Below are 26821 nucleotides of genomic sequence, written 5' to 3' on the forward strand. Positions count from 1 at the left end.
ATGCATTTTAAAGATTGATCTTTTATAGTGCTAGGTTCTGGGTAAATAATGATTTTTTAAAAGTAACTAGTTGATTTAATTATTGTTTGTCTCTCTAGCTTACAGAAGAGCCTTGGCCTAGATTCTTTAGAAGAAGTTTTAGACGTTAAACTTGTCAACTCCAAGTTCATCATCCATAATGTATATAGTGTGAGCAAACAGGGAGTTGTCATCCTTGATGACAAGTCAAGTAAGTACATAAAAACCGTTTTGTTTCTGGTTGACCCAATATGTTGCCTGCACAGGCCCGTTGCCTTCTATTTGGCCCTTCTCTAAACCCTAAATAAATATACCCCCTCATTACATATAGCTTTCTCGCACTTCCTGATACCTTATAACTAATTTGGGTTAAAGAAATGTCATAGAAAGGTGAACATTCAGAAGTGAAAACCTCAGCAAAATCCATCCAGAGGCTAATTTAGTGTTAGCCACACTGGGCATCAAGTGGTTCTATATTATCCCCGAAAAAGCCCTGAGAAGTGAGCAGGTTTAAGACCTAACTGAGAGCTTCGGTCAGTTTTTAGGTGGGTCCTGGGGTCTGATAGATTTGAGGTTCTCATTTATTTTGGTGTTTCTGTGTCAGATTTCCTGGGGTACTCTTGGTTTATGTCATTTTTTCTTTTTAATAAGGGTAGCTCTTTAAATGTTGAAAGTGCTTTAATTTTTTATACCTTTCCTTCCAAGCCAGTTTACAAATCAGAAAGAAAAGACATTTAGCAGCCACCTGTCCTGATTTTCCAACTTCCTTCCCTGGATAATGATGGACTAGAATTGAATGGGCTCTTTGATTGGTTCTTCTTTACTTCACACCCTTGATCCTGGGAATTAGCTGGAGCTAGAATGACCTTGGGATGTGGGAAGGTGGTAGAGTACTTCTGGGTTTTTATAGTTTATTATTAGATTTAGGGCTGGAGGCTCCTGGGCAGCAGACAGAGCTGTACCAGAAGGAGCCTGAGCAGTGGTGAGAGGGGAAGAGGTTTCTCAGGGCCATGTTTCCTGACAGAAGCAGAATGTACCTGTGAAACCTGAAATGCTTCCCCTTTTATCGCCCCTGTATCAGGAATAGAAATAGATCTGTGACTTCATGAGCTGTCTGGTTAATATCAACATATAAAATTAAGTTACATAGAATGAGGGGTGGGGGAGCTATTGACTTTGAAATACACCTAAAATCCTTCCACATTCTCTGAACACAGTAAACATTAATACTTTTAGCTACCAGTTAATCAGTCATCTTTCGTCTTAATAAGTAAGTTCTTCAGAAAGAAGAGAGCATTTCACCAGACTCAGATTCGTTAGGTGTAAGAATTCAACCAGCGTCTTTGCATTTTTACTGAAAGTGGAGAAGATGAAGTGGAAGCATGAATGCTGGCCCTTCTCATCAGATGTCTGTGGCAGGGCGAGGAAGGAAGAAGAGACCCTACCAAATGGCTCTGCTAGTGTTTTCTGTAGTAATGTTAACCGTTATTATTTTAAGTCTGCCCTAGTACGAATAGCTTATATTAATATGTCAGTAGAACTTTGTTGCCTTAAAACATTTTGAAAATTAAAACATGTAAAATGATACTTAAATACATACAGAATTTACTTTTTTTTTTTTCTCTTTAGGTGTTTGGTGAACTGGTTTCACAAATGTATTTGATGACTAAAATTTTTACTTTTTCTTTGCCTTCTAGAAGTCCTAAGATAATTGATTTNTTCCCTGGATAATGATGGACTAGAATTGAATGGGCTCTTTGATTGGTTCTTCTTTACTTCACACCCTTGATCCTGGGAATTAGCTGGAGCTAGAATGACCTTGGGATGTGGGAAGGTGGTAGAGTACTTCTGGGTTTTTATAGTTTATTATTAGATTTAGGGCTGGAGGCTCCTGGGCAGCAGACAGAGCTGTACCAGAAGGAGCCTGAGCAGTGGTGAGAGGGGAAGAGGTTTTTCAGGGCCATGTTTCCTGACAGAAGCAGAATGTACCTGTGAAACCTGAAATGCTTCCCCTTTTATCGCCCCTGTATCAGGAATAGAAATAGATCTGTGACTTCATGAGCTGTCTGGTTAATATCAACATATAAAATTAAGTTACATAGAATGAGGGGTGGGGGAGCTATTGACTTTGAAATACACCTAAAATCCTTCCACATTCTCTGAACACAGTAAACATTAATACTTTTAGCTACCAGTTAATCAGTCATCTTTCGTCTTAATAAGTAAGTTCTTCAGAAAGAAGAGAGCATTTCACCAGACTCAGATTCGTTAGGTGTAAGAATTCAACCAGCGTCTTTGCATTTTTACTGAAAGTGGAGAAGATGAAGTGGAAGCATGAATGCTGGCCCTTCTCATCAGATGTCTGTGGCAGGGCGAGGAAGGAAGAAGAGACCCTACCAAATGGCTCTGCTAGTGTTTTCTGTAGTAATGTTAACCGTTATTATTTTAAGTCTGCCCTAGTACGAATAGCTTATATTAATATGTCAGTAGAACTTTGTTGCCTTAAAACATTTTGAAAATTAAAACATGTAAAATGATACTTAAATACATACAGAATTTACTTTTTTTTTTTTCTCTTTAGGTGTTTGGTGAACTGGTTTCACAAATGTATTTGATGACTAAAATTTTTACTTTTTCTTTGCCTTCTAGAAGTCCTAAGATAATTGATTTTTTTTTAGTTTATTATTTGTAAACAAACTATCAAATTTCTTCCTTTCACTAATGCTTTAAAAGGTGCATCTTGTCCTCAAAGAATTTTGCAGGCATGATTTATAGAAGCACGTGTTATAGCACTGCTCCTAAGGAAAAATTTCCATGTTTTAAATGTTCTGATACATAAATAGGTGATTTGTAATTAGCAGATATGTTTCATATTACTTGGGCAAATACTACATTGTTATGATACTAACTGTGTATATAATTCCTTGAGTTTGCAATTGAATAAAGTATCTGTTTTTATTTTTTTTTGCAGAAGAACTTCCTCATTGGGTACTGTCAGCAATGAAGAGTTTGGCAAATTGTAAGTACTCATTATTGACTAGTTCTATGAAATTAACAGAAATTAGTGTCCTGAATTAGAAAGCATTTTTGCTCAATGGCCTGAACCTTGATTTGACACATGTAAGACTGTCAGTAACTTGTTTTGGAATTACTGAATTTTTAGTGATAAATTTTTGATTTAGTGAAAGGGCTGAGATACAGAATGTTTTTAAGGGAATTTTGTGCTTCTGTTTTCTAGTAGATATAATTACACTGTGGATAAAGTCCACACAACTTCTTCTGACTGTTTCATCACAGGAAAACAAAAATTACTAATATTGAATGTAATATTGTTAACAGTTTATAGGTCTATATTCCTAAAACCTGTATTTTTATTCCTAAAAAATGTATTCTTAAGTCCTATATTTACATCATCAGCTTGCTCAACAGATCCTGTCTCCTATAATGAAATTTTATAGGGCACATAATTTAAATAGGAGAGAAGTGTTTTAGGAGACTAATCTAACTGGTATGCAGGGCGGTTTGGAAGGAGAAGAACCTGTAGGCAGAGAAACAAGAAAGACTATTTCAGTAATTTGGATATAAGATGAAGGAGCCTGGACCAGGGTGGTCCCTCTGAGGTTTTTCATAGGCTTATGGAACCCATTTGATAGGCATTTGATATCCACTTTATTGGATGTCATAGGCACTGTGAAGGAATGAGTTATTATTATAGTATCTCACTTAACGCTACCATTTTCTGGGGGTTTTCAGAAGGCTTGACCCAAAGAAGGGATTCCAGTTGTTAATGGCTTAACTCCAGCAAGTGATTTTAATTAGAATAATTCTGGTTATTTTAACTGACTAATAAGGGTGATATTTGGTTTAAAGGGCTTTTTGAAGTCTCACAGATCACCTCAGAGAGGTAATTTCTTTTTTCCCTTTTGGGTGAGACTAGTATGTACAGAGATAGGTGTATAAATTCTTGAATTAGTAGACTCTGAATTATTTATTTAACAAAATAATTTTTTTTAAATTATACAGTAAAACTGAATTAACTATTCAACTTACTGTGGGTACGCTCAGTGGTAATATGAAATGATTATATATATCATTTGAATATGAGTAGCAATATTGGTTTGTGTGAACCCCAAATTTCTCTATGTTTAACTATTAAAATTTTCATTGGTTTTTGATGAATATTTTGGAATCTCTGAGATGTAGATCATTTGAAATCAATTAAATTTAAATTATATCTTTGGCCAGGGTTGGCAATGATGAGAGAGATGTATAAATGGGAAGTTAAATTACCTGTATCTGAATTCCCCTCCAACCAAGGATTTGGAAGTGAATCAGCTGGGAATGAATAGAAGAAGCCAGTATAACAAATCTAAGCTATAATATGTTGTAAAGTGTATATGAAGGCGTGGTTATGATGTTGAATTTTCAGTGATGATCAAAATGTGGTGAAGAGTATAGTTCTCCCAAGTAAGATGTATGCATAAAGCCACCAAACTCCTGCAGAAAGGTTAGAATAACTGGAATTACTCATCAGTGGAGAGGAAAGCTGTGAGGAACTACTTAGTAATGTTCTGTATGTATATGAGGCGGTGTTTATTAGGTAGAATTTCTTGGGGACAGGAACACGTTTCACGTGTAGTAAGTGCAGTGCTGTATGGATGGCTGGCGTATCTATCTATAAAGATGCTTGTTTATGTGTCAAAGAAAAAAAAAGGGGCCAAAGGGCAAGGTCAGCTTTTTGAATAGTATTACAAAGTTAATAACTTTTCCATTCTCATTGGCCCCCCAAATTTACTTTGATTCTGTCAGTCATGATATGTTCCTTATCCTTATTTTTAATGAGTCTAGATTCCTATTACAATCGTCTAATCGGGAACAGAAAGGATAGGCTCATTATATGATATTTTGAAGGCCTCATGCCTGCTTTTCTGTAAATCTGCTGCTCCACTCTTTCCTTTAAGTTCATCTGCATTTATTGCAGACCATGTGCATATAGGCCTGGGTATTTCATTGTTAGCCAGACTCACGGTTGGCCACAGAATGAAGGTCTGATGCTAAAGAAATACAAAACTAAGTTGACTGTGTTTTTTTCTTCTTTGTGCATGTAGTTTGCAAAACTTCAGTCAGAAATGGACACAATTCTTTTCCAAAATCTGTCAGGAATAACATTTATAAAAAACTGGATTTAAAAAAAAATTCTGCAGTTCAAGATGATTATAAAGTAAAAGATCTTAGAAATATGGCCTCCTGTCATAGGGCTCACTATGCATTGGTATTTTTAGGGAAAGGTGTTTTTTTTTTTTTTTGCATATTTTTAATAAGAATGATGAACTGTTCACAAAGAGGTACACAAAGAAGTAATTCAAGACAATGTGTATTGCTTGCTGAAATATTTCAAACTAATTATAGTATTTCAATTGACTAAGCTTGCAGTATTTCAGAGGAAAAAACAAGCAAAAATAGTGGCTATGTATGTTGCTAGGTTAATACGGTACCACACATAGAGATCTTTCAAAATTTTCATTATATTGTCAATCAAGCTTATTTTCTAAGAAGTATACAGAATATTAAAGGGTAAGAAGAGTTTTTAAAGAGACCAACAAGAAGCCATATTTACAATGTCCCAGTGGCTTTGACATGTGAAGGCCCGGACTGCTTAATTGTCTTTTTTTAGTTTGATCCTTTCTCTTTAATTATGGCGAGTCTGTAGGAAGAATTTCATTTTAGTTTTCACTGGCTTCATCTTTCATGCTCCTGAAGGTAGAGATCCATTTGGGTTCAGTTTAATCTTGGGCTCTGCTGGCCCATAACTGGCCAGGGCAGTTGTGCTCCTTTCTTTCATGCCGTGTTGGAAATAGAGAAGGCTGGCTACACTTCCTCGTGGGACTACTTGCCATTCCCCCCAAGGCACCTTCGTCTCTCCGCTTGGCGGTGTGAATCTATGGTCTCTGATGGATAGTTGGGGCATTTTCTGCCCACTGTGGAGAGCTAAGGGCTTCTTGTTCCTCTTTGGTCCCAGATACCAGTGGATCTTTGCCTTGCTGCTGGCATAAGATAGGGTTGGGACCAGGTTGTTCCAGGCTCTTTGAAGTCGCTCCAACTTTGCAATATGACTCTGATTAATAAACTATCTTTTGATGGTTGGTTGGGGATCAGTTAGAGAGTTTCATTATCAGAATTATAAGACCGAATATAAAATCTCCTTTTCAGACTGTGTTTTAAAAAAGTATACATTTTTCTTAGTCCGAAATAGTTTAGTTAGAGGTAGAAATTGATTATTTCACTCAACTCTGACTCTAGAATTTTATAATATAGCAATGATGAAATAATGAAAAGCTTTAAAATTGATTTATAACTCATCTGTTATACATGTGAGCTAATTGTTACCATGGTCAGCTGTATCAAGACCAGGAAAATATTGAATATTTCAAAGAAAATTATCATTGTTTACATTTACTAAAATTGCCTTTCAGAAGGGCATGAAAGAGTGGGTTTTTTTAAAAATGGAAGTAAGCCAGTGATTTTTCTCCTTGTTTTATAATAGATTTCAACTTAGACACAAAGCATATTTGTGTAAGCAAAATGTATGTCAATTTATTTAATGTCAGTTTTCCCCATAAAAACGTTTCTATCTTGAATATCTATATACACCACACATATGCACAGAGACTAACACTTAGAGGTGGTTGACCTGTATCTCTTTCTGTCTGTTTTTTAACAGGGCCTAATTGTTCGGATTTAAAGCAACCTCTGTACTCAGGATTTGAAAAAGATGTCTTCAAAACTATAGCAGATTACTATGGTCACTTGAAAGAGCCTCTGCTTACATTTCATCTTTTTGATGCCTTTGTCAGTGTATTAGGTAAGTTGGAATTTATCCTCGTTATTGATATGAATCATTTCATTTTCACTATCTGGAGTCTTCCATTAGCCAAACTTCCATAGCGGTTTTGAAATAAAAACTGATGAAGTGCTTGCCTAGTTGGTGTCCTGCTCTGTGAAAGAGGAAAAGAAAAAGTTAAGCTGTATTATGAAAGTCAAAGCAAGGACCAATAGTTTTTATTTCTTAAGAAAGAATAATATGTTATATTTCATTTTTGTACAAAAATATGACTTTATTGGTGGGTAAGAATGCAAATTTGACATTGACTGTTTCTAAGTAAATCCTCCACTCTGGATATGACTTCATGAACTGTCAAGTATGGGAGATGTATTCTCATTTAGAGGTCTAATTTCTTTTTATAGAAGTAACAGGTTTTTTTAGGACTGTTTGTTATTTGTGATATGTAAAAAAATAGAGTAGCTTTATCATTTTCTAAAACTTGTTGCTATTCCTCACATAGATTATACTTCAGAATTTATACTGTCAAAGAAACATGGTAAAAAGGGAAAAAATCAACATTATTATAGGCCTTTCTGATATTGTTCATTCTCAGAAATCAGATTTTCCTCTTTGTGTTGTGGTTGTTCAATAAGTATTATTGTTTTCTTGTCAAAAGATTTGCTTTAATGACCAAACCATTGTGTGGGTATCAACTATATTATGTAAATTTTTAGGAATTATGCATACTCCTGTATTTGAGTATTGTGGGGTTTAACAATCTTCCCCTTTTCTTTTCTTCCTTTTCTTGTTTCAATCTTACTTTACTCTTGGAAAGTATAGATGCTGCCATAGTATCCTAACAAAATAAAGTATCAGCAAAATGTGAATAATTTACCTGATATCTTAGCACAATACTTGAAATTTTAAGATAGTGTAGGTTTTCTGATAATAAAAAACAAAATACAGCAATTAAAAATCAAGTACGTAAGAGTGAATTTGTTTTCAGAGAGACCAATATGGGGAACACATGAAGGGATTAGGCCTATTACTGGGTTCTGAACCACTGGGTCTTCTTGGTATTTTGTTTTCAACCAAGGAGGACTAGGGGCTTATGTACTTGTGAACATCATTCCTGATGATGAATTCTTGCTGTTGTTTAATATGTGTATGGTCTAATTGAGTAGATTCTCCTTATAGCTACTTACTCCCATTATAATACTGGTAAAAGATGAATTTTAAAGACTGGATTAAAAATCACTTCTTAGATTTTCTTCTCATTTTCATTTTCATAATTGTTCTATTACAAAATTTGATTTGCAAACAAAAGAACTTGGAACTTTTAAAAATGAATTCTAATTTGAATCATTTATATTTATGATGTAAATATATTCTACCACAATTGTTCTATTCTACCACAATTGTTCTACCACAATTGTTCATTTTGAACTCAGCTAGGAATTAGAGCTGATTATTTCCAAATTGAGTCAGGGTTGGCTACCCTCTAAAATATCATCTATAGAGGGTTTAGGATGGAGAAGGATAGATAGAATGGAGAATTTATTGCACTTAGGTATCAGCAAGAATAGACTAATATGTGTAGACAATCACAGATTATTAACCTTCCTTCATCCAGTCCTTCTCAAGTGAATATATGTGAGACATCCTGCATTGAAAACCATATCCTTATGTAGTGAAAGAAGAAAGTCTTCTAGATTATGGAAGACCATAATTTGTTTATATGACTAACAAAGAGTATCTAATATACGAGCAATCCTGTTAGAGCCTGTGGGAGAAGATGTCATATCTAGAATTTAAATATCTACCAACTAGATACATAGGTTGAATAACAGTAGGGTTAACTCATTCCAGAAACCTTTTGACTTAACTTTGGAATAGGATACCATCAGAAAAAAATATTTTAAAGTAGATAATCAGTTTCTTTTGTGTAGAAGCTAAAAAATTCTACAGCGTTTTCAAAGGAAATGATTTTCAGTTTTATTATTGAGTTTCTTTTGAGGTCTATTCTTTTGCTCTTGCATGAAATAATGCTGTATTGATGCAAAACTGTGACCTGGAAAGCAGTTAGTCATTGGTATTTGAAACAGGACATCTAAGAGTTGTTAAAAAAAAAAAAGAAAAAAGAAAAAAGAGATTTGAGACTTATTCTTTGGCGATGTGACTTATTCTTTACGTACAATTAAAAAAAAATGACTTAATTTGACTCCGCAGTCTGACCTAACATAACTGCCCATGGTAATTAACCTTCATTTCTAAAATGGCAATTCCTTGTATTAAAATCAGTTCATCTGATTCAAATGGGGTTAATGAGATAGTATAGCATACTTTACTCGCATTCCACACACAGCCTAGAATCTGTGTAACTTGTAATAATTTGGGCTAGTGGGGAAAGGGAAAAGCAGATAGGAAGCACAGTAGGGCATGGGAGCAGGGAAGAGTGTTTTAGAAAACTGGGTGATTTGTGGGTTGTATAATGTCTTAATCTGAGAGCCCACACTGGTGATCTGTGGCCCAAATCTAGCTCATAAATACATTTGGTTTGATCTGTGTGTTTTGAAAAGAAATTTAATTAATTGCCAAACTCTAAGAAATAGGAAATTCATATAGTAATTTATAACATTGGCTTCTTTAGAAAAACTGGAAAATTTGGCAATTCTGGGCTTGCATTTTCAGTGGCACAAACTGCTGCAGCTGTGTAGTGAGTGTCTCTACTAGGAGCAAGTGTTTCAGGGACATGAACTCTGATTTGCTAAGCCTCCAGTGCTCCCCATGGCTTCTCAGACTCAGAAGCAAAGTCACTTGACCCCCTTTTCTCATTTATTCCATTTGTCTGCTTCTATAGGCAGTTGAGCTCTCATCGCCTAGCTTATTTGCTCGTGGGCTGGAAGACTGAGATAGTATCTCTTTGTTGTTCCCTTCCTCCTAAATGTCAAGTTTAGAAAACGCCGTTGAAATTCACTAGGCTGACTGTACACTGATCATCTTACTCAGGTTGAGATCTCATTCTGTGTTTTTCAACATAAAAGTATCTATAAGGTTAGGTTTTCTATTCTTTGGTGCTTTGGTCTAGTGACTTCTAGGAGATCCTCTGGAGACACGCGCCAGCTTTGCCTTGTTACTGCTCTGCCCATACATTCTTCACATTATCTCAGGGTCCGTATCCCATGATAATTCTTAAGGGAAAACAATTCTTTTTTCCAGAGAGTGCCCAGTTGGTGTGCTTAACCAGGCAGAGGGCCATTGCTCATGTTAGTCCAAAGTTCTTACTTGTGGTGCTCTCTGCTCTCAGGGCCCAGGGCTTGCTTATTATGGCCGGAGTTTTGGAAGATGGGCCAAAGTAAGGATGTTGAATCCCCTCTAAATATAATGACTACTGTTATGTCAAAATTGTTGGAATAAAGTGGCGTTAGGTGCTATTAAATATGGAAATTTAGGTAAATGCCTAGGTATTCCCTAGCTATAATGAAATACATAAACTGTAAGTATACTGGTGACCACTAAGGTAATTAACAGAACTTTTAGGAAAAAATTTAAGACCACTCAGGATAAATTCCAGCTGAGTTAGAGAATTAAATGTAAAAAATACAAATCTAAAATACAGTTGATATTTATCTGATGTTGAGTGGGTGAAGGACTTTCTAAGCATAAAAGTAAAAGAAGTGATAAAAATGCTGAAGTATTGGGGCTCTTCCTGTAGGAAAAGGCATCATCTTGTGTGTGGGTGAATCTGTATCTACTTTTAAGCAATTCACAAAGGCGACTTGTTTGCTTTTCCTTAAAAGCCTCTGGAGGGCTGGCCGAGTGGCTCAGTTGGTTAAGAGTTGGCTTAAGAGCGTGAGCTCTGAGCAACAGAGCTGTCAGTTCGATTCCCACATGGGCCAGTGACGCTGTGCCCGAGCTGAGCTGTCACTGAGCTGCCAACAGGTGGCAGGATGGCTCAGCTGGTGTAACAACAAGACTGCCTGTTCGATGGTGGGCTCTGCCCACCCACAACTAAGACTGAACTCGGCACCTTGGGCTGAGCTACTGCCCGGATGGCTCAGTGGATAGAGTGTGTGCTCTTAACAACAAGGCTGCTGGTTCGACTCCCACATGGGCTGATGGCTACGCCCACCCGCAACTAAGATTGAACACAGCACCTTGAGCTTAGCGGCCACAAGCTGCAGGCGGGCAGCCAGATGGTGACTGACGCCCTCCACAACGAAGACTGAACAACAACTTGGCTAGTCCCCTTCCCCAAATCCCCAAAACTGTTCCCCTCCCCCAATTCCCCAATAAAATCTTAAAAACAAACAAAAAAACACAAGCCTCTAGAGAAATAGGCCCTCTTGCTGTGTCTTTCTTTTTTTTTTTTTTTTTTTCTTTTAGCTGAGCCATCCTGCTACCTGTTGGCAGCTCAGCGGCTGCTCAGCTCAGGCCATGAATGGAACCCGTGACCCTGTTGCTCAGAGCTCGCACTCTTGAGTGAGCTCTTAACCAACTGAGCCACTGGGCCGGCCCTGCTGTGTCTGTCTTTAGGCAGCATCGTGTTCTTGCCAATTGATGTGTAGTCTGAATTCTTTTGGCTTAGTATAAACCCTTTCCTTTTTATACCTCTTCTCAGTGAAAATGAATCTGTGACATATGTGTTTATTCCTTTGGTTATTCAAAAACTGCAATGAACCATTCATGACATGGTCCCAGTGGCCTTTGTGGGAACTCTAGGCCCTCTCAAAAGTTCATATTTCACCTCTGTTTTGAAACTCCTATAAGGAATAGCTTATTGTTAACATTGCATATGTTAGTGGAATGATCAGGTCTACTTTGCAAAAATGAAAATTTGTGTTCCTAATGATTTGAAAATAGATATCTGATGTAACCATTGGGGAATGGGAGGGAAGGCAACAGAGGAAGGATGATGGCCAAAGTATATTACCTAACTTCCAATAATACCACAATAAAACACTATGAATTACCATTGATTTTGATTTTATTTATTTGATGATAAGGAACAGTTGGGTTTCTTTGAGTATTAAATTATTCACTTATTGTTTCTCAATTCAGCTAAATAACGAAGTGTTTCTCTGATTGAAAAAACTCTCACAGATGAATTGCTTGTTATTTCGTAAATTGTTCATTATATTTTCATCATTTTATTCTTATTTTGGCAATGGGAACATCACCAAACTCAGGTAACTTGGTTTGTTGACCTGGTTGCATCCACTTCGATAAATTGCTATGCCTTTCTGGGCCCCAGTTTCCTCATTGATAAATGGCAGTAATGCCTGTCATACTTACTCATATAGATATGAAAACATGAAACTTAAAGCAACAAATGCACTTATCTCCCTACTAAGTATCTTTTTTTTGTTTTGAAAACTACAAAATTGGAACAATGCATAAATTAAGATAGGGTAATCATATGTTGCTATCTAGTTATTCTCTCAACTGATAGGAAGATTTTTTTATGTAAAACTATTTGTGATAGATCTTTATAATCTATAGTTGGGATAAGCACTATCATGTAATCCTGAAAAGCAAGGAAGAAGCTGGGGCTACAGAAGGCCCTTGTCATTTTCTCAGAAGAAGGAAGATTTTTTTATGATGACGTTGAGATTGTAGAAATAGTGAAAGATGATAAGGTACTCTTAGCTTCTGTTTAGCAAAATAAAATGAATCCAAATAATAAAAGTTACAATATTAATTGTCTTTGGCTATAAAATGAGAATAAAAAGCTAAGATCCTTGGACTGGCCGAGTGTCTCAGCTGATTAAGAGCTCGCTCAAGAGTTTGAGCTCCGAGCAACAGTGGTTCGAGTCCCGGCCTGAGCAGCCGCTGAGCTGCCAATAGGTAGCAGGATAGCTCAGCTAAAAAAAAACAACACACAAAAAAACCTAAGATCCTTCAGAAGCTCTTAAAATGGAATCTAAAAAAATCAAGGAGCTCTTTAAAATCAGTAATACTTTATGAACTTGAAGAACCAGAAAGTACTTGCTAAAGATGTCTCTTGATTCAACTATATTTTAAAGCTAAGTTCTCTTGTAATCATTGTTTCCTGAATCCTGTAGTTTGCTTTTGTCAGTAAGCTTTTATTGAAGGGGGAAAAAAGATTAGGTAATGGTCAGCAATGAGAAAGAAGTTAGGAAACAAAAATAGAGAGCTCAGATTAAACTATTTTTGAGAAATCTAAGTATTCCTACATGTATTTGAACTGAGAAAAGCAATACATAGCATTCCAAGATTCAAAGGCAGAACTAAATGCGAGTCCTGCTTTGACATTTGAACACATGGAAAAATAACATCCTTGGGACTGGATGCCAAGAAGGACGTAAGTGTTGCAGATGCATCAAACCTCAGCCCTTTTCCTATACATCCCTTTGATCACATCCATACCACTTCATGAATCACTCATGTGCTGAATATTTTTAGTTCCTTTTCTCAGATCTATCTCCTGAAATCAAGACCAGAGTATCTGTCTGACTTCTGGCTGTGTTTCCTGGATGTTTGTTATACAAGAGCCTCGGTTCAAACCCAGTAGTCCCTAAGCCGTTGTTTCAGAAACTGTGTGTTGGATGTGAATTCTATGTAGTAGAGCAGCATTAAAAAAACAAAACAAAAAAGACATAGAATAGTGTACAAAATCTCAGAGTGTACTGTACATAGTAAAAGTAGGTATTATAAACGTTTTTGGTTTTAGTTAAACACCTATGAATATGCATATGTATTGTTGCAATGTAAAATATATTTTTAATTTTAGTTGTAGAATGTGTTCGGAAAAAAAACAACAGCTCCGAATTTTGTCTCTACCTACCTACATAGCAAGGTGATTGTGAAGATTTAATGACTGTGAAGACTTCTCAGAAAGTATAATATTGCTCAAATATTACTAGTAATAATAGTTAATTGTGACAAATGCTAAAATGCTTTTAGATTAAAAATGTCTTTTACCTATGGCTCATATTTTATAAAGTTATATTCAGTTTTTCATTCCTATGCGTGTTATGTAATTAGCATTTTAAAGTGATTTTAGAGTTTCTTCAGGCATAAAGTACAATACATTCTATTTTTACTGTATGAGAGAGAAACTAGCAGTAGTTATCACCTGGCTTTCATTTTGAATTATCAAGAAATGGTTTTGAGTGCCCTCCTTAGTATAAAAGAGCTAATTTCAGGTTTAAGTATATTATCTGTTATTTTTACCGTTTCTAATTCTTGCCCCAAGTTGAAGAATGTAGAATGGTATTTTATTTGACTATCTGTTTACTAAATGTTTGTGATCCTCTTTGAACCAACATTTCTACTTCTAGGAATTTATCCTTAGGAAATAATTGACCACATGGAAAAAGTAGGTGAATATAGCATGGGATCTAGGAGTGCATGCCCCAGACTGTGTGGGCTCAAATCCCACTCTACCACTCACGAGCTGTGTGATTTGGGCAAATGACCTCATCTCTTTAAGCCTCACTTTCTTTATCTGCAAATGGGAATAATAATGGTATCCACCTCATAGAGATTGTTGCAAAGATTAAATGAAATGCTCATAGATTAAATGTTTAGCACACTGTAAGATACCTAATAAAATGGTTAACAAACACTAGCTATTTTCATCATCGTCACTGTAAGTGTTAGCTGCTATTATTAGTTCTAATTTTTAAGGAAGGAAAAATAAGGTCCAAAACCAGTATCACACTTTTAAAAATTCTTTTCTGCTGTAGCAGAGATCTTCTACTCAAGTTCTGAAAAATTTTGTGAAATTCACATGCTTTTACATGTAGTAAAACGCTGTGCTCCCATCAAGATTAATAGCATGGAAGTGCTGCACATCATTACTTTCTGCAAACATAGTTTTATTTTACTTTTCAGCTGTTCTATTTTTATTTGGTATGTATAATGATGTAATAAACTGGGGCACAATGAAATGTCCTTATGACCCAATTTCTTTTCCTGTCTATAGCATATGTTTTCCTAATACTTAAGGGGATTCTAGGATTGTGACTTTTTACGCTATTGCCTCTTATTCATAAACATTTATAAACATTTAAAAAATGTATCAAGTATTTCCCTTCCTGTTGTCTAAATTTTCTACCAATTATTCATTTTTTTGTGATTTGAAATTATAGTCTTGATGTGGTTGAGAAATGCTTTTAATTTATGTCTGCTTTATACCCTAGGTTTAATCTCTTTAAAATCTAGATTTATTTAATGACTACTAGAGCTTTAAGGTTTGGTTTTTTTTTTCCAGTTTCCTGGAGATTTTGCCAAAAGATGACCTCAGACATAATATAATGATGATAGGTGGCTTTTTAAAACACAATCCAAAATTAAAATGATTTTAATCTAGGACACATATAGTAGCCAAGAAAAGTATGCCTATGAGTATGTGTGCGATATTAAGTAGAGAGAATAATCTTTAAACTGGTAATTAATGATTGCTGACCATTCAGTTTTGGCATAAAATAAAAACCAAAAGTAGAGTTAATTGAGAGGAGATTGATAATTACTGATGTTTCAGATTGCTGTCCTCCTACCGTCAGGATAATAAGTTAAGGAGGAATAACACATAGATTAGAATCCCAGCCGAAGTCTTGGGTCAACTCTTAACCACCTTGGGCTTTGGTTTCCTTGTCTGTGAAATGGGGCAATATTTCCTTTTTTACAGGATAGTCAAAAGGATTAAATATGAACAGATAAAATTGCTTGATATATAGTAACTGGGGACTAGAAGGCATTCAGTACTGTTACTCAGTCTTCCAAGATGGAGGAGCAGGATTTTCAAAATCTCATTTGATCCATAAGCAAACAAAACTGTGGTATTATTGGTCTCCTACATCTCTTCAGTCACTCAAAAGACATTAATTTAGCACGCATAGTGTTCTTGGCACCAGAGCAGGAAATAAAAACATACACACTTGTCAGAATTAAGATTTGAAATATGTTAAACCTTTCTGTATTAATTTTGTGTTTAATTTTAATAAACATACAGATATTCTCTTGAACATTATGAATATAAAAGCATTGCTCAAAATTTTAGACTCATTTTGTTACATAAGTGTTATTTTCAAAATCATCACCGTACTCCTGTGAGATGGGTACTACTATTATATTTCCATTTGCAGACGAGGAAATTTTCAGCAGATTTGAAACAGTAGTTGAGTAATTTTTCCAGTCATTTGGTTCTATACTGTTTTACCATGCATGTCCTTAGTATCGCCACTTTTTCTAATGTTGAGTTTATGACATGACATTGTTTTTTTTATGACTTTTTAAAAATTTCTCTTTGGTAACTTTGGAGAAAGTTTACAAATTAGAGGTATTATAGGAAATTATATAAGAGTTTCTATTCTATTTTAAAACCTAATTTATAATACAACAAATAGAGCTGATATCGTTGTGGACTGAGAATGAGGAATGTTTTTTTCTTGTCGGTAGCAATGTAGTGTAGTATAGGTGTTAAGAATGCCATCTCTAGAACTGGCTCAAGCACCAGCTTCTCTGCTTAAAAGCTTTGTGATTTGGCTTTATCATGAAGGTTAAACAAACAAATATACATATTTGTGTTAGCTTTTTTTTTTAAGATAATTTATCTGCCAACTGAAAGCACAAGGCTGAATACATTTTTATTTTTTGAAAAGTAAACTGGGGAACTTCTCCTTTTGACTATGATGGAGAAACTGGGACTGGGCTTACCCTCCTATTAAAAAACAGCTAGAAAACTGGAGAAAATGTGAGGCAACTGTCTTTGGACATACAGTGTCTGACTGTTGTTCATGACAGAAGTGAAAAAAATGAGGTGAGCCCTATGAGTCCCTGGCTTTCTGCAAGGAAGAACTTTTCAGATTGTGATGCAGGGAGGTGGAGCCCAAGCAGAGCATGTCAGTCTCGCCCAATTGGAGAAACAGAAATTGGAGGAAGAGGCTGGAATTTGTAGTTTAGAATACCAGAGAATGCAATGGGTTGTATTGTGTCCCTTCCAATATTCATATGTTGAAGTCCTAACCTCCATTACTTTAGAATGAGACTGTATTTCTATTAGGACCTTTAAAGAAAGAATTAAGGTAAAGCAAGGTCATATGAATAAACATAATCCAGTATGTCTGATGTCTTTATAAGAAATTAGGACACAGACAACACACAGTCTGAGGGATGACCATGTGAAGTCAGAGCAAGGAGGCGGCCATCTGCTAGCTAAAGAGAGAGGTCCCAGGAGAAACCAACCCTGCTGACACCTTGATCTCAGACTTCTAGCTTCCAGAGCTGTGAGAGAATAAATCCTGTTGTTTAAGGCACATAGTCTGTGATATTTTGAATATACTAAAAACCACTGCATTGTACACTTAAGAAAAGATAGTCTCATAAAAAAAGAACAAAGAACCAAATTGGACTTCAGGAGTGCAAAAAAATACAGTATTGCAAATGAAAATCTCATTGGATGAGATTAGGAGTAGGTTAAGACACTGCAGAAGAACAGATCAAGGAACTTGAATACATAGCAATACAAGCTAGCTTGAACGAAGCACAGAGAGAAAAAAGACTGGTGGTTGGAGATCAAACTGCACAGCCTCAATGACATATAGGACAATGTCAAGCAGCCTAATAATATACGTGCAATTGGAATCCCTGAAGGCGCCTGAAACTGACTCACGTACTCTTTTGCCACGTCCCCATCATTCTTAGAGCACTTACTGACACTAAGGCTCATCTTGCACTTGCTTTTCTCAGCCTTGGAATGAGCCGTTTCTTCAAGGGTTCTTGGTTCCTGTTAGAAAAGCATGATATTTAGAAGCCAAGATCTAGTGCTAGATGTGCTCACTGTTATTGGAGGTATTGTTCATAGAAAGAAAACATTCTTAAATAGCACTTAAAAATGTAACCCTGCAATTTGATTTCCAGATTTCCACCAAAAATACTATTTGAGGGGAGGATTGTGTTAAATTGGCAGAACAGAGACTAATATAATAGACATCCATGTACCCACCACTGTAATTTAAAACTACATTTTGCAATGTTGCAAAGACACCAGGTGTTTCTCCATATGTAGAAGCCAAATTACTAGGTTGTTTGCTGTTTACTACTTCTAGCAAATTGCTTTCCAGAGTGGTTCCAGCAATTTACACGTACATACCTATTAACACTATATTTCTGCTTGACCATTTGCTTACCAATATTTGATTTCATCAGGCTTTTTAATACTTTTAACCTGATGGTTGTGAAAAGGAATCTTACTGCTGTGTATTAATTATGTGGGTTTCTTCTTGGGTGAAATGTTCTTTTTGTCCTTTACCTATTCTTTTGGTTTTTCATTTTTGTCATTCTAAAAATATATTCTGAATACTTATCCTTTGTACCTTAAATTTGAAAATGCCATTTCTTAGTCTGTCTTGTCTTTGATTTTAATCACAAGGTAAAGGGCTTTAGTGTTTTACTTTGGTCAAATTAATTTGTGTGTTTCAAGAAACCTTTCTATATCCTCCTGACGTGAAGAGATTCTGTACTTCTAAGATTTTTAAGGTTTTTTTTCATGTTTAGGTATTTAACTTACTTAATTTAATTTATTTTAAATTAACTTGAGGTATAATTAACATAAAATTAAATGCACCCATTTTAAGTACAGTTCAATGAGTTTTGGTCAATTTGTACTAGTGCAATTGCCATTATAACTAAAATATAGACCATATCCCTTACTCTTAAAGGCTCTCTTGTGCCCTCTTCTAGTCAGCCTCCAACTCCATCACTGCGCCAGAAAACCAAATAGAAGCTTTCTGTCTGTATGGATTAGGTTTTCTTTTTAAGAGTTTCATACAAGTGGAGTTATGCAGTATGTACTTAGGCCGTTTTTGCTCGACATAATTTTTTTTTTGAGATTTTGTTCATGTTCTTGCATGTACCAGTAGTTTCATTTTATTGCTGAGTATTTTATTGCATGGATATACCACAATTTATTTATCCATCCTCCTGTTGAGGGACCTGTGAAATTGTTTCCAGCCTCAGCCTTTGATGAATAAAGTTGTTATGAACATCCATGTACAAGACTGTATGAATATATGTCTTTCTTCTTTGGGGAAAATAGCTAGAAGTATAATTGCTAGATCATATGGTAAATGTATATTTACTTTTATGTGAAAGTGACAAGCTGTTTTCCAAAATAGTTGTGTTGTTTTATATTCTCATCAGTGATACATGGGAGTTCCAGTAGCTCTACATCCTTGTCAACACTTGACATTGTCAGTCTCTTAAATTTTACCTACTCTAGTGTGTGTGTAGTGGTATATCTTTTTGGTTTTAATTTGCATTTTCTGATGACTTGTAATGCTGGGCATCTATTCTTTTACTCAGTGGCCAATTGATAAATCTTTTGTAAAGTGTGTGTTGAAGTCTTTTGTCGATTTTGATCAATGGTTTCTTTTCTTATTATTGAGTTGTAAGAGTTATTTGCATATTCTGCATGTAAGTCCTTTGTTAGATATATGTTTTACAAATATTTTCTCCCAGATTATGCTTTTCTTTTTCTTAACAATGTCTTTCAATAAGTGAAAGTTTTTAATTTTGATGAAGTCCATTTTATAATTTTCTTTTATGTCTTTTGTATCTAAGAAATCTTTGCCTACCTTTAAATATTATACTTTTTCACATATAATGTTACCACCTTGCAACAATATTCTTTCATTTTCTTCCTTCTCCTCTTTGTGCTATTGTTTTGTACATTTTAGTTCTCTGTATTTTTTAACATGTTATTAAAAAAATAACTACCATACATGTTATTAGTTTTTCTTTTAAATAAATAATTTTCTTTTAAAGAAATTAAGAAACGAAAAACAAGTTTTATCTACCAACATAGTAATATTTTCTGGTATTCTTCATTCCTTTGTGTAGATCCAGGTTTCCATCTGGTACCATTTTCCTTTGACTTGAAAAGTGTCCTTTGACATTTTTTGTAGCATAGGTCTATTAGCAACAAATTATCTCCTTTTGGGGGTGGGAGGGAAGGGTGCTCTGAAATGTCTTTGTTTTGACTTAATTCTGAAAGACATTGTCAATGGGTATAGAATTCTAAATTAAAAGTGTTTTCTTTTAGCACTTTAAAGATGTCAGTCTCTTATTCTCCGGCTTAAGTAGCTTCTTTTTTTAAAATTCAAGTTTATTGGGGTGACTGTGGTTAATAAGTTACATAGGTTTCAGGTGTACAATTCTGAAATACATCATCTATATATCACATTGTGTGTGCACCACCCAGAGGCAGTTCTCCTTCCATCACCATATATTTGATCCTTTTTACCCTCACCTACCACCCCCCTCCCCACTTACACTCTTGTAACCACTAAACTATTGTTTGTGTCTGTGAGTTTTTGTTTCTTTCTTTGTCTTGTTCCTTTGTTATTTTCAGTTTTATTTCCCACATATCAGTGAAATCATATGGTTCTGTGTGACTTATTTCGCTTAGCATAATAATCTTAAAATCCATTCATGTTGTCGCAAATGGCACTATTTCATCTTTCCTTATGGCAGAATAGTATTCCATTGTGTATATATACCACATCTTCTTTATCCAGTCATCTATCGAAGGACGCTTTGGTTGTTTCCATGTCTTGGTCACCGTAAATAAAACTGCAGTGAACATCGGAGCACATATATCTTTATGGATAAATGTTTTCAGATTTTTTTGGGTAGATACCCAGGTGAGTGGTTGCTGGGTCATATGGTAATTCTATTCTTAGTTTTTTGAGGAACTGCCATACTGCCTTTCAAAGTGGCTGCACCAATCTGCATTCCCACCAACAGTGTATGAGGGTTCCTTTTTCTCCACAGCCTTTCCAACACTTGTTAATATTTGTCTTGTTGATGATAGCCATTCTAACTGGTGTGAGGTGACACTGACAGCCAACAGACATATGAAAAGATGCTCAACATCACTAATCATCAGAGAAACGCAGATAAAAACCACGATGGCTTAAGTAGTTTCTGATGAAAAGTATATGGTAATTCCTTATTTTTGTTCCTCTGTACATAATGTGTCTTTGTTTTTCTCTGACTGCTTTTGAGATTTTCTCTATCACTGATTTTTAGGAACTTAATTATAATGTGCCTTTATGTGGTTTTCTTTGTGTTTATTATGTTTTGATTCATTAAATTTCTTTGATCTCTTCATTTATAGATTTCATCAAACTTGGAAACTTTTGGACCATTATCTTCAAATATTTGTTCTACAATTCCCCTTTTTTAATTACACATATGTTAGATCACTTGATATTTTTTCATAAGTTGCTGCAACTCTGTTTATTTATTTATTTACCCACATTTTGTTTCCTTGCTTTTGTTTTGGCTAGTTCATATTACTGTGCATTTAAGTTTCTTGATTCCCCCTCCCCCCGTATGTAGTCTGTTATGGGTCTCGCCTGGTGAATGCTTGAGACTTAGCATTTTTCATATCTAGAAGAAGATCCATTTGGTTCTCTTTTATATCTTCCATTTTTCTCCTCATCTGTGTTCATATTTCTTTTAAATATGTGATCATAGTTAGAATAGCTTTTGTAATGCACTTTTATGCTTAATTTCTTTATCTGTCATTTCTGAATTACTTTTTTACTCTGGCAGCCAAATAGGAATTGATTGTAAGAGGGTAAAAAGGAGGAAGGAAGATGCAAGGTCTGGATGAGGTTGTAACAGTTGGAACTGGTAAGAACTAATTAAATTCTAGATCTATTTCTCCACAAAGCCTTCTACTTTTTCTGTGAAGCCTTCTATCACATTAGACCACAAATCCCTTCTTTTCCCAGTTATATAGAGAGTCAGATTTCGCCTTATTGTATTATGTTTCATGTGTATCTATTGCCCAGGCTCCTCCTGTGCTTCTCAGGTCACTTATAATAAAACCCTAAGCCTCTAGGTTCTGTGTGATCTGCCTCTGGGCTTCCTCCCTAACTTCGCTTCTGATTTAAATATTCATTATACACTCCTCTTCACACAGGCCTCACTGCTGTTCTTCAAACACTTCAAACATACTCCCACATCACAATCTTTATAATTGATATTTCCTCCTTGCACGTTTGTCTCGTTAGTATTTCCCCAGCTTACTTTCATTCTTTCAGATGGCTGCTTAAATGTCACCTCCTTTGAAAGAGACCTTTCCTGAAACAATGTTTCCCATCACTCTCCAGCTCCTTTCCTTCTTTATTTTTCTTCATGGCATTTTCCTACCTAACACCATATTTGTAGATCTCTTTGCTTATTATCTGCTGGGAAGGGAGCTCCATTAAATCAGACAGGATTTTGTTTTATTCTCCGCTGTATCTCTTCTAAAACAGTTCCTGCAATATAGGGAGGGCTTAATAAATATTTGTTAGATCAGTGAAAGAATGAATTAATGTCATAAACTTTTTTTTCTTTACATGGATTAGATTATGTAGAACTCAAGCAAATCTAGATAGATGATGATGTTAATCAGTAGCAATATTTCTGGTGAACATTTAGGATCTCAACTTGGTACCCCTTTCCACCTGCCCCCCTTTCCTCCATGCACATCCATTGCCTTTGGGATCAAACCCAAGCTCCTTAGTCTGGCTTTCAAGGCTTTCTAAGACCCCATCTCTGGGGATATTTTTAGCTTCACTTCTATACCAAGTCCTTACCCTCATAGCTTATGCTGTAGTCATATTGAGTGACTTATAGTTACCCTAATATGCCCCTTGCAGATGTCTTTTGCAGCACCTTTACATTTATATTTTGTAACTTTGTGTGTGTGTTTGTGTGGCAGGGGGGCGGGGGCGGGCAGGTCTCTCCTTCTCACAGCCTCATATGCTCTTCAAAGGAAGGGACCTGGCATATTTTTGTAACTCCAGGACCTAGTATAGTTCCTGGCATATCATACATGGTCAGAAAATAGTTATTGAATGTTAAAGATGGTTTTGTCTTCAAGTCATAGAGCAGTGGGAATTTGAAAAGGTTGGATCTGGACCAATAAACTGGTGAAAGCAGTTTGATCTCTTTAATGGGTTTGGAATGGCTGTGTCCGGAGACAAATAGGGTTGAAGAGCACACAATGTTAGAATACCTTAATTTTTAGCAAAATCATACTGGGTGAGGACGGATGGCATGCAACACAATTGAATCAGCACACTGAACTAGAAAAAAATCGCTTAAGTTGGAGAAAGGGTTATTGGACAAGTGTTATTTAGAAAGAAGCAGAACCATTTGGCAGTGGACTGATCATAGAAGGATTAGTCCTATTATTTAGTCTGTGAGAGTTGTGCAAGGTGGTGACCCTGCTCATCATGAAGAAATAATAATGGGGGGAATTCAGGGCAGCAGTGGCACATTGACTATTAACAGTGACCTATTAACAGTGTGAGAGTTAAGGGTTAGGTTAGGTTTAACCTGACTGCTCTTGGTTTAATGGGAAAGAATGCCATGAAAATTTAGTTACGTCTGTTAAGTGTGTGGGGGAGGAAATGGCTGTATTTGTTCTATGTTTGTCATCTTTAGTTGATGGTTTGCATTTCCTATGTTGATGTGTGAGTGACAGTGAATCTGTTATCCATTGGCCCAGTATGGTTGAATACGTGAACGTGTTCTATATAATTTTAGTAGTACATATTTTGGAAAACATGTGAACATGACAGAGTCAAATAGGCTCTAGGTTGTTAAAGACTAAAACCTTTTTCTCTACATCAGGTTTGTTACAGAAAGAGGAAATGGCCGTTGAAGCATTTCAGATTTGCTGTCTCCTCCTGCCTCCTGAAAATAGGAGACAGTTACAGCTGTTGATGAGGATGATGGCAAGGATCTGTTTGAATAAGGAGATGCCGCCACTCTGTGATGGCTTTGGTGCCCGAACACTGGTAGGTTGATTTCTAACCACTAACATGACTTGAGTTTTTGGAATAAAATTCACCTGAGTAAAGTTTATTAACTTGGCAACCAGAGGAAGATACATGGCAGGCTTGCTCCAAGAGCCATGGCTTGGAATCTGCCCCGACTGCTATTGTGCTTTTGGTCTTTGTGTCCTAAAGAACATAATGGAAAGGAAAGCGCGAGTAAGGGTAGACTCTGAGTGCAGAGATATCTGCTGCATCCTGCCTACTGTCCACACAAAGAGAAGGAAGGGTGGACGGAAGAGATAAGTGGTCTCAACAAAATACTCTCTCCTCCAGGTCAAAAGGGTTGCGAAGCCTTTGTTACTATAACCAGTAGGAGGGAGGCAGCATATACAAGTAGTTTAAAGAGGGAAGAAGTAAAATATAGTGTTGAACCAGACAGCTTGGAAGGGGAGCGAGAACTTGTGTCTCCCATGGTATGATGTAAGTGTCTATGAGTGAGGATATTTCTTAAAATATTCTCAGTTTTGCTTAAAAACATATGCTAATTTTGAATTCTGCTTTGTAACATTCGCATGTGTCTTAAAATAGAGTTTACGTTTAGAATTATTTACTGGCAAAATTTCTTAATTTTCCTCAAAAAAAGCCTTGGAGCCAAGCTGATGCTTCATTGGGATGTATATCCTTTCCGTCTCCTGGTGGAGCCCCTGTGTATCCCTGGGAGTCCACTGGCCCAGTTCTGGAAGTATGGAGAAAGATCAGAGGGGCACTCTGCCCAGTGGAGTGATTCTTGACCTTTTTTGGGGGGGTGGGTAAGTATGTATGGGAGCTAGATATTCGACCTGTTTGAAAAGCCGAAGAAAACTGCATCTATCCCCCAGAAGAATGCATGTGTAAAATTTTGCATAAGATTTCAAGGCATTCATGGACTCCCTGGGGTATAATCTCCAGGTAAAGAATCTCTGTCTATGTGTCTCTCTCTGTATACATAAATGTGAATGAAGATAAAGTATCATCATCAGAGTATTAATAAAATGATGTTTTATTAAATGGAATTACATGCTTATAGGTTTTGAAATAAGATTGTCAGCAATAAAATTGGTAGGAAAGGAAAAAAATAGTCCATCCAAAGGATAGCATTAAGAATGGAGTACTTAGGAGGGCCGGCCGAGGGGCTCAGTTGGTTAAGAGTTCGCTCAAGAATGCGAGCTCTGAGCAACAGGGTCGCTGGTTTGATTCCCAGCCTGAGCTGAACTGCCGCTGAGCTGCCAATAGGTGGCAGGATGGCTCAGCTAAAAAAAAAAGAAAAAGAATGGAGTATTTAATATGAATTCTGTAGAAACAGCTGCTATAATATTTTTTATATTTCTGCTTACTGTAAAGAGTCGCATCGCTTAATGCGCTTCTTGTCAAGTCCCATCGTTTTCTTCAAAGGTGACTGTCAAATGTACATACAAAATCCTAGAGAAAACAACAGCTAGCTAGGGAAATATATAACGGTTGAGGAACACAGACTGTGCTAGTAGAGTGTAAAAAATAAATAATGAATTTAGGATACTAGACTAGATGGCTATAAAGTACACTGACCATAAAAGTCTACATGGCCCAAGTCATGATGTTGATAATAATTTTCAGAATTTGTTTAAATATTTATTTGAGACCATCTGTGAAATGGGGTGCCTTTAAAAGCTGTTCAGACGCACATCTTTGCTAAGTCTCTATGTGGGGAGATACACATTGTGTTCACGCTGGTCGATGAGAAGAGCAGGTGACCAGGTGTGGCCAGGTGCCAGGTCGGGTGTGCGCCCTGCTCTGTGGGCCATTTCTCACTGACTAGTCACAGTTGCTTTTTGCAAATTAGATTACATCCAGTTCAGAGTATGAAAAAAATGCTCATCTGTGTTTATTTAAAAATCCCCCCACTTTTTTTTTTCTTCTTTTTTTTTTAGATGGTTCAGACATTTTCTCGTAGCATCTTGTGTTCCAAGGATGAAGTGGACTTGGATGAGTTATTAGCTGCTAGGTTGGTGACATTTCTGATGGACAATTACCAAGAGATTCTGAAAGTCCCTTTGGCCTTGCAGACCTCCATAGAGGAGCGTGTGGCTCATCTACGAAGAGTCCAGGTAAAGGAAGGGAAATTATCAGTCCTATGAAATTGTCAGCAAGAAGTCATGTAAGCCTGGTAGGCTTTTGGGATTTTATGTTGTGAGGATTAAGTGAATTAATATGTAAAAAGTGCTTACAACAGGGCTTGGCACATAGCAAGCATTACACGTGTTTGTTATCATTGAAAATTTGTGGACCGCCTACTTGGTTTTGTTTTGTTATGTCAATCAATGCTGCTTACTTTTTTTTTTTAACTTTATTGGAGAACAGTGTGTTTTTCCCAGAACCCATTCTCTCCAAGTCAAGTTGTTGTCCTTCAATCTTAGTTGTGGAGGGCGCAGCTCAGCTCCAAGTCCATTCGCCATTTTCAATCTAGTTGTTGGGGGTGCAGCCTACTATCCCATGCGGGAGTCGAACCAGTAACCTTGTTGTTAAGAGCATGTGCTCTAACCAGCTGAGCCATTCGGTCACCCTATGCTGCTTACTTTTGATTGCAAATTCCTTAAATGAATTTTTTCAGAATCTACATATACCTCCTGATGGAAATGATTTACAGGTCTTGATTCATAATAGCCCTGCGACCCAGATACTATTAATATTTATATTTTTTGGATGACAAAGCTGTGGGACAGAACGTAAGTAGCTCGTTCAAGGTCACAGAGCCAGGATTGAAACTGATGAGATCAGTCTCCAGAATCAGTGCTCCCAACCACCATGCCTCCTGCCTCGCTTTAAAATGTGGTGTGATAGAGAACACAGCTTTAGAGCCCTGAAGACCTGGCTGGGCCAAACCCCTGGCTCCCCTCTCTCCTGGTTGTGTAGCTCTGGGCAAATCCTTCAGCCTCTCTGGATTTTAGTTTCTGCAAGTGTTAAAATGGGCCAAGCCTGCTCTATAAAGTTGTTGTGTAGGATAGAATACTAGACTGTAAAACTCCTTCCTTTGAAAGGAAGTGTTATTGTTATATTGAAACGATACAAAAGAAGCTTAATATACAATAGTAATGTTATCTGGGCCCCAAAGAGGGGTTTGTGTGTCAGAATGTGGCAGCAGAAACTTTTGGTAAGA

General features: G+C 36.4%; 1 protein-coding gene across 1 annotated transcript in view; it reads left to right on the plus strand.

Annotated features, from left to right (window-relative positions):
• The window catches only part of LOC109378403 (DEP domain-containing protein 1B-like), a gene marked incomplete at both ends in the record, with an annotated part of 34741 nt that extends 8969 nt beyond the window's left edge, over window positions 1-25772 (plus strand). The window contains 5 exons of the mRNA XM_019634799.1: window positions 99-229; window positions 2990-3037; window positions 6740-6880; window positions 23504-23670; window positions 25596-25772. Of these exons, the coding sequence (XP_019490344.1) occupies window positions 99-229; window positions 2990-3037; window positions 6740-6880; window positions 23504-23670; window positions 25596-25772 (664 nt within the window). The remainder of the gene's footprint in view (window positions 1-98; window positions 230-2989; window positions 3038-6739; window positions 6881-23503; window positions 23671-25595) is intronic.
• Between the last annotated feature and the right edge of the window lie 1049 nt (window positions 25773-26821).

The sequence above is a fragment of the Hipposideros armiger genome, unplaced genomic scaffold (assembly GCF_001890085.2).
Source record: "Hipposideros armiger isolate ML-2016 unplaced genomic scaffold, ASM189008v1 scaffold_1952, whole genome shotgun sequence".
Classification (NCBI taxonomy): Eukaryota; Metazoa; Chordata; class Mammalia; order Chiroptera; family Hipposideridae; genus Hipposideros; species Hipposideros armiger.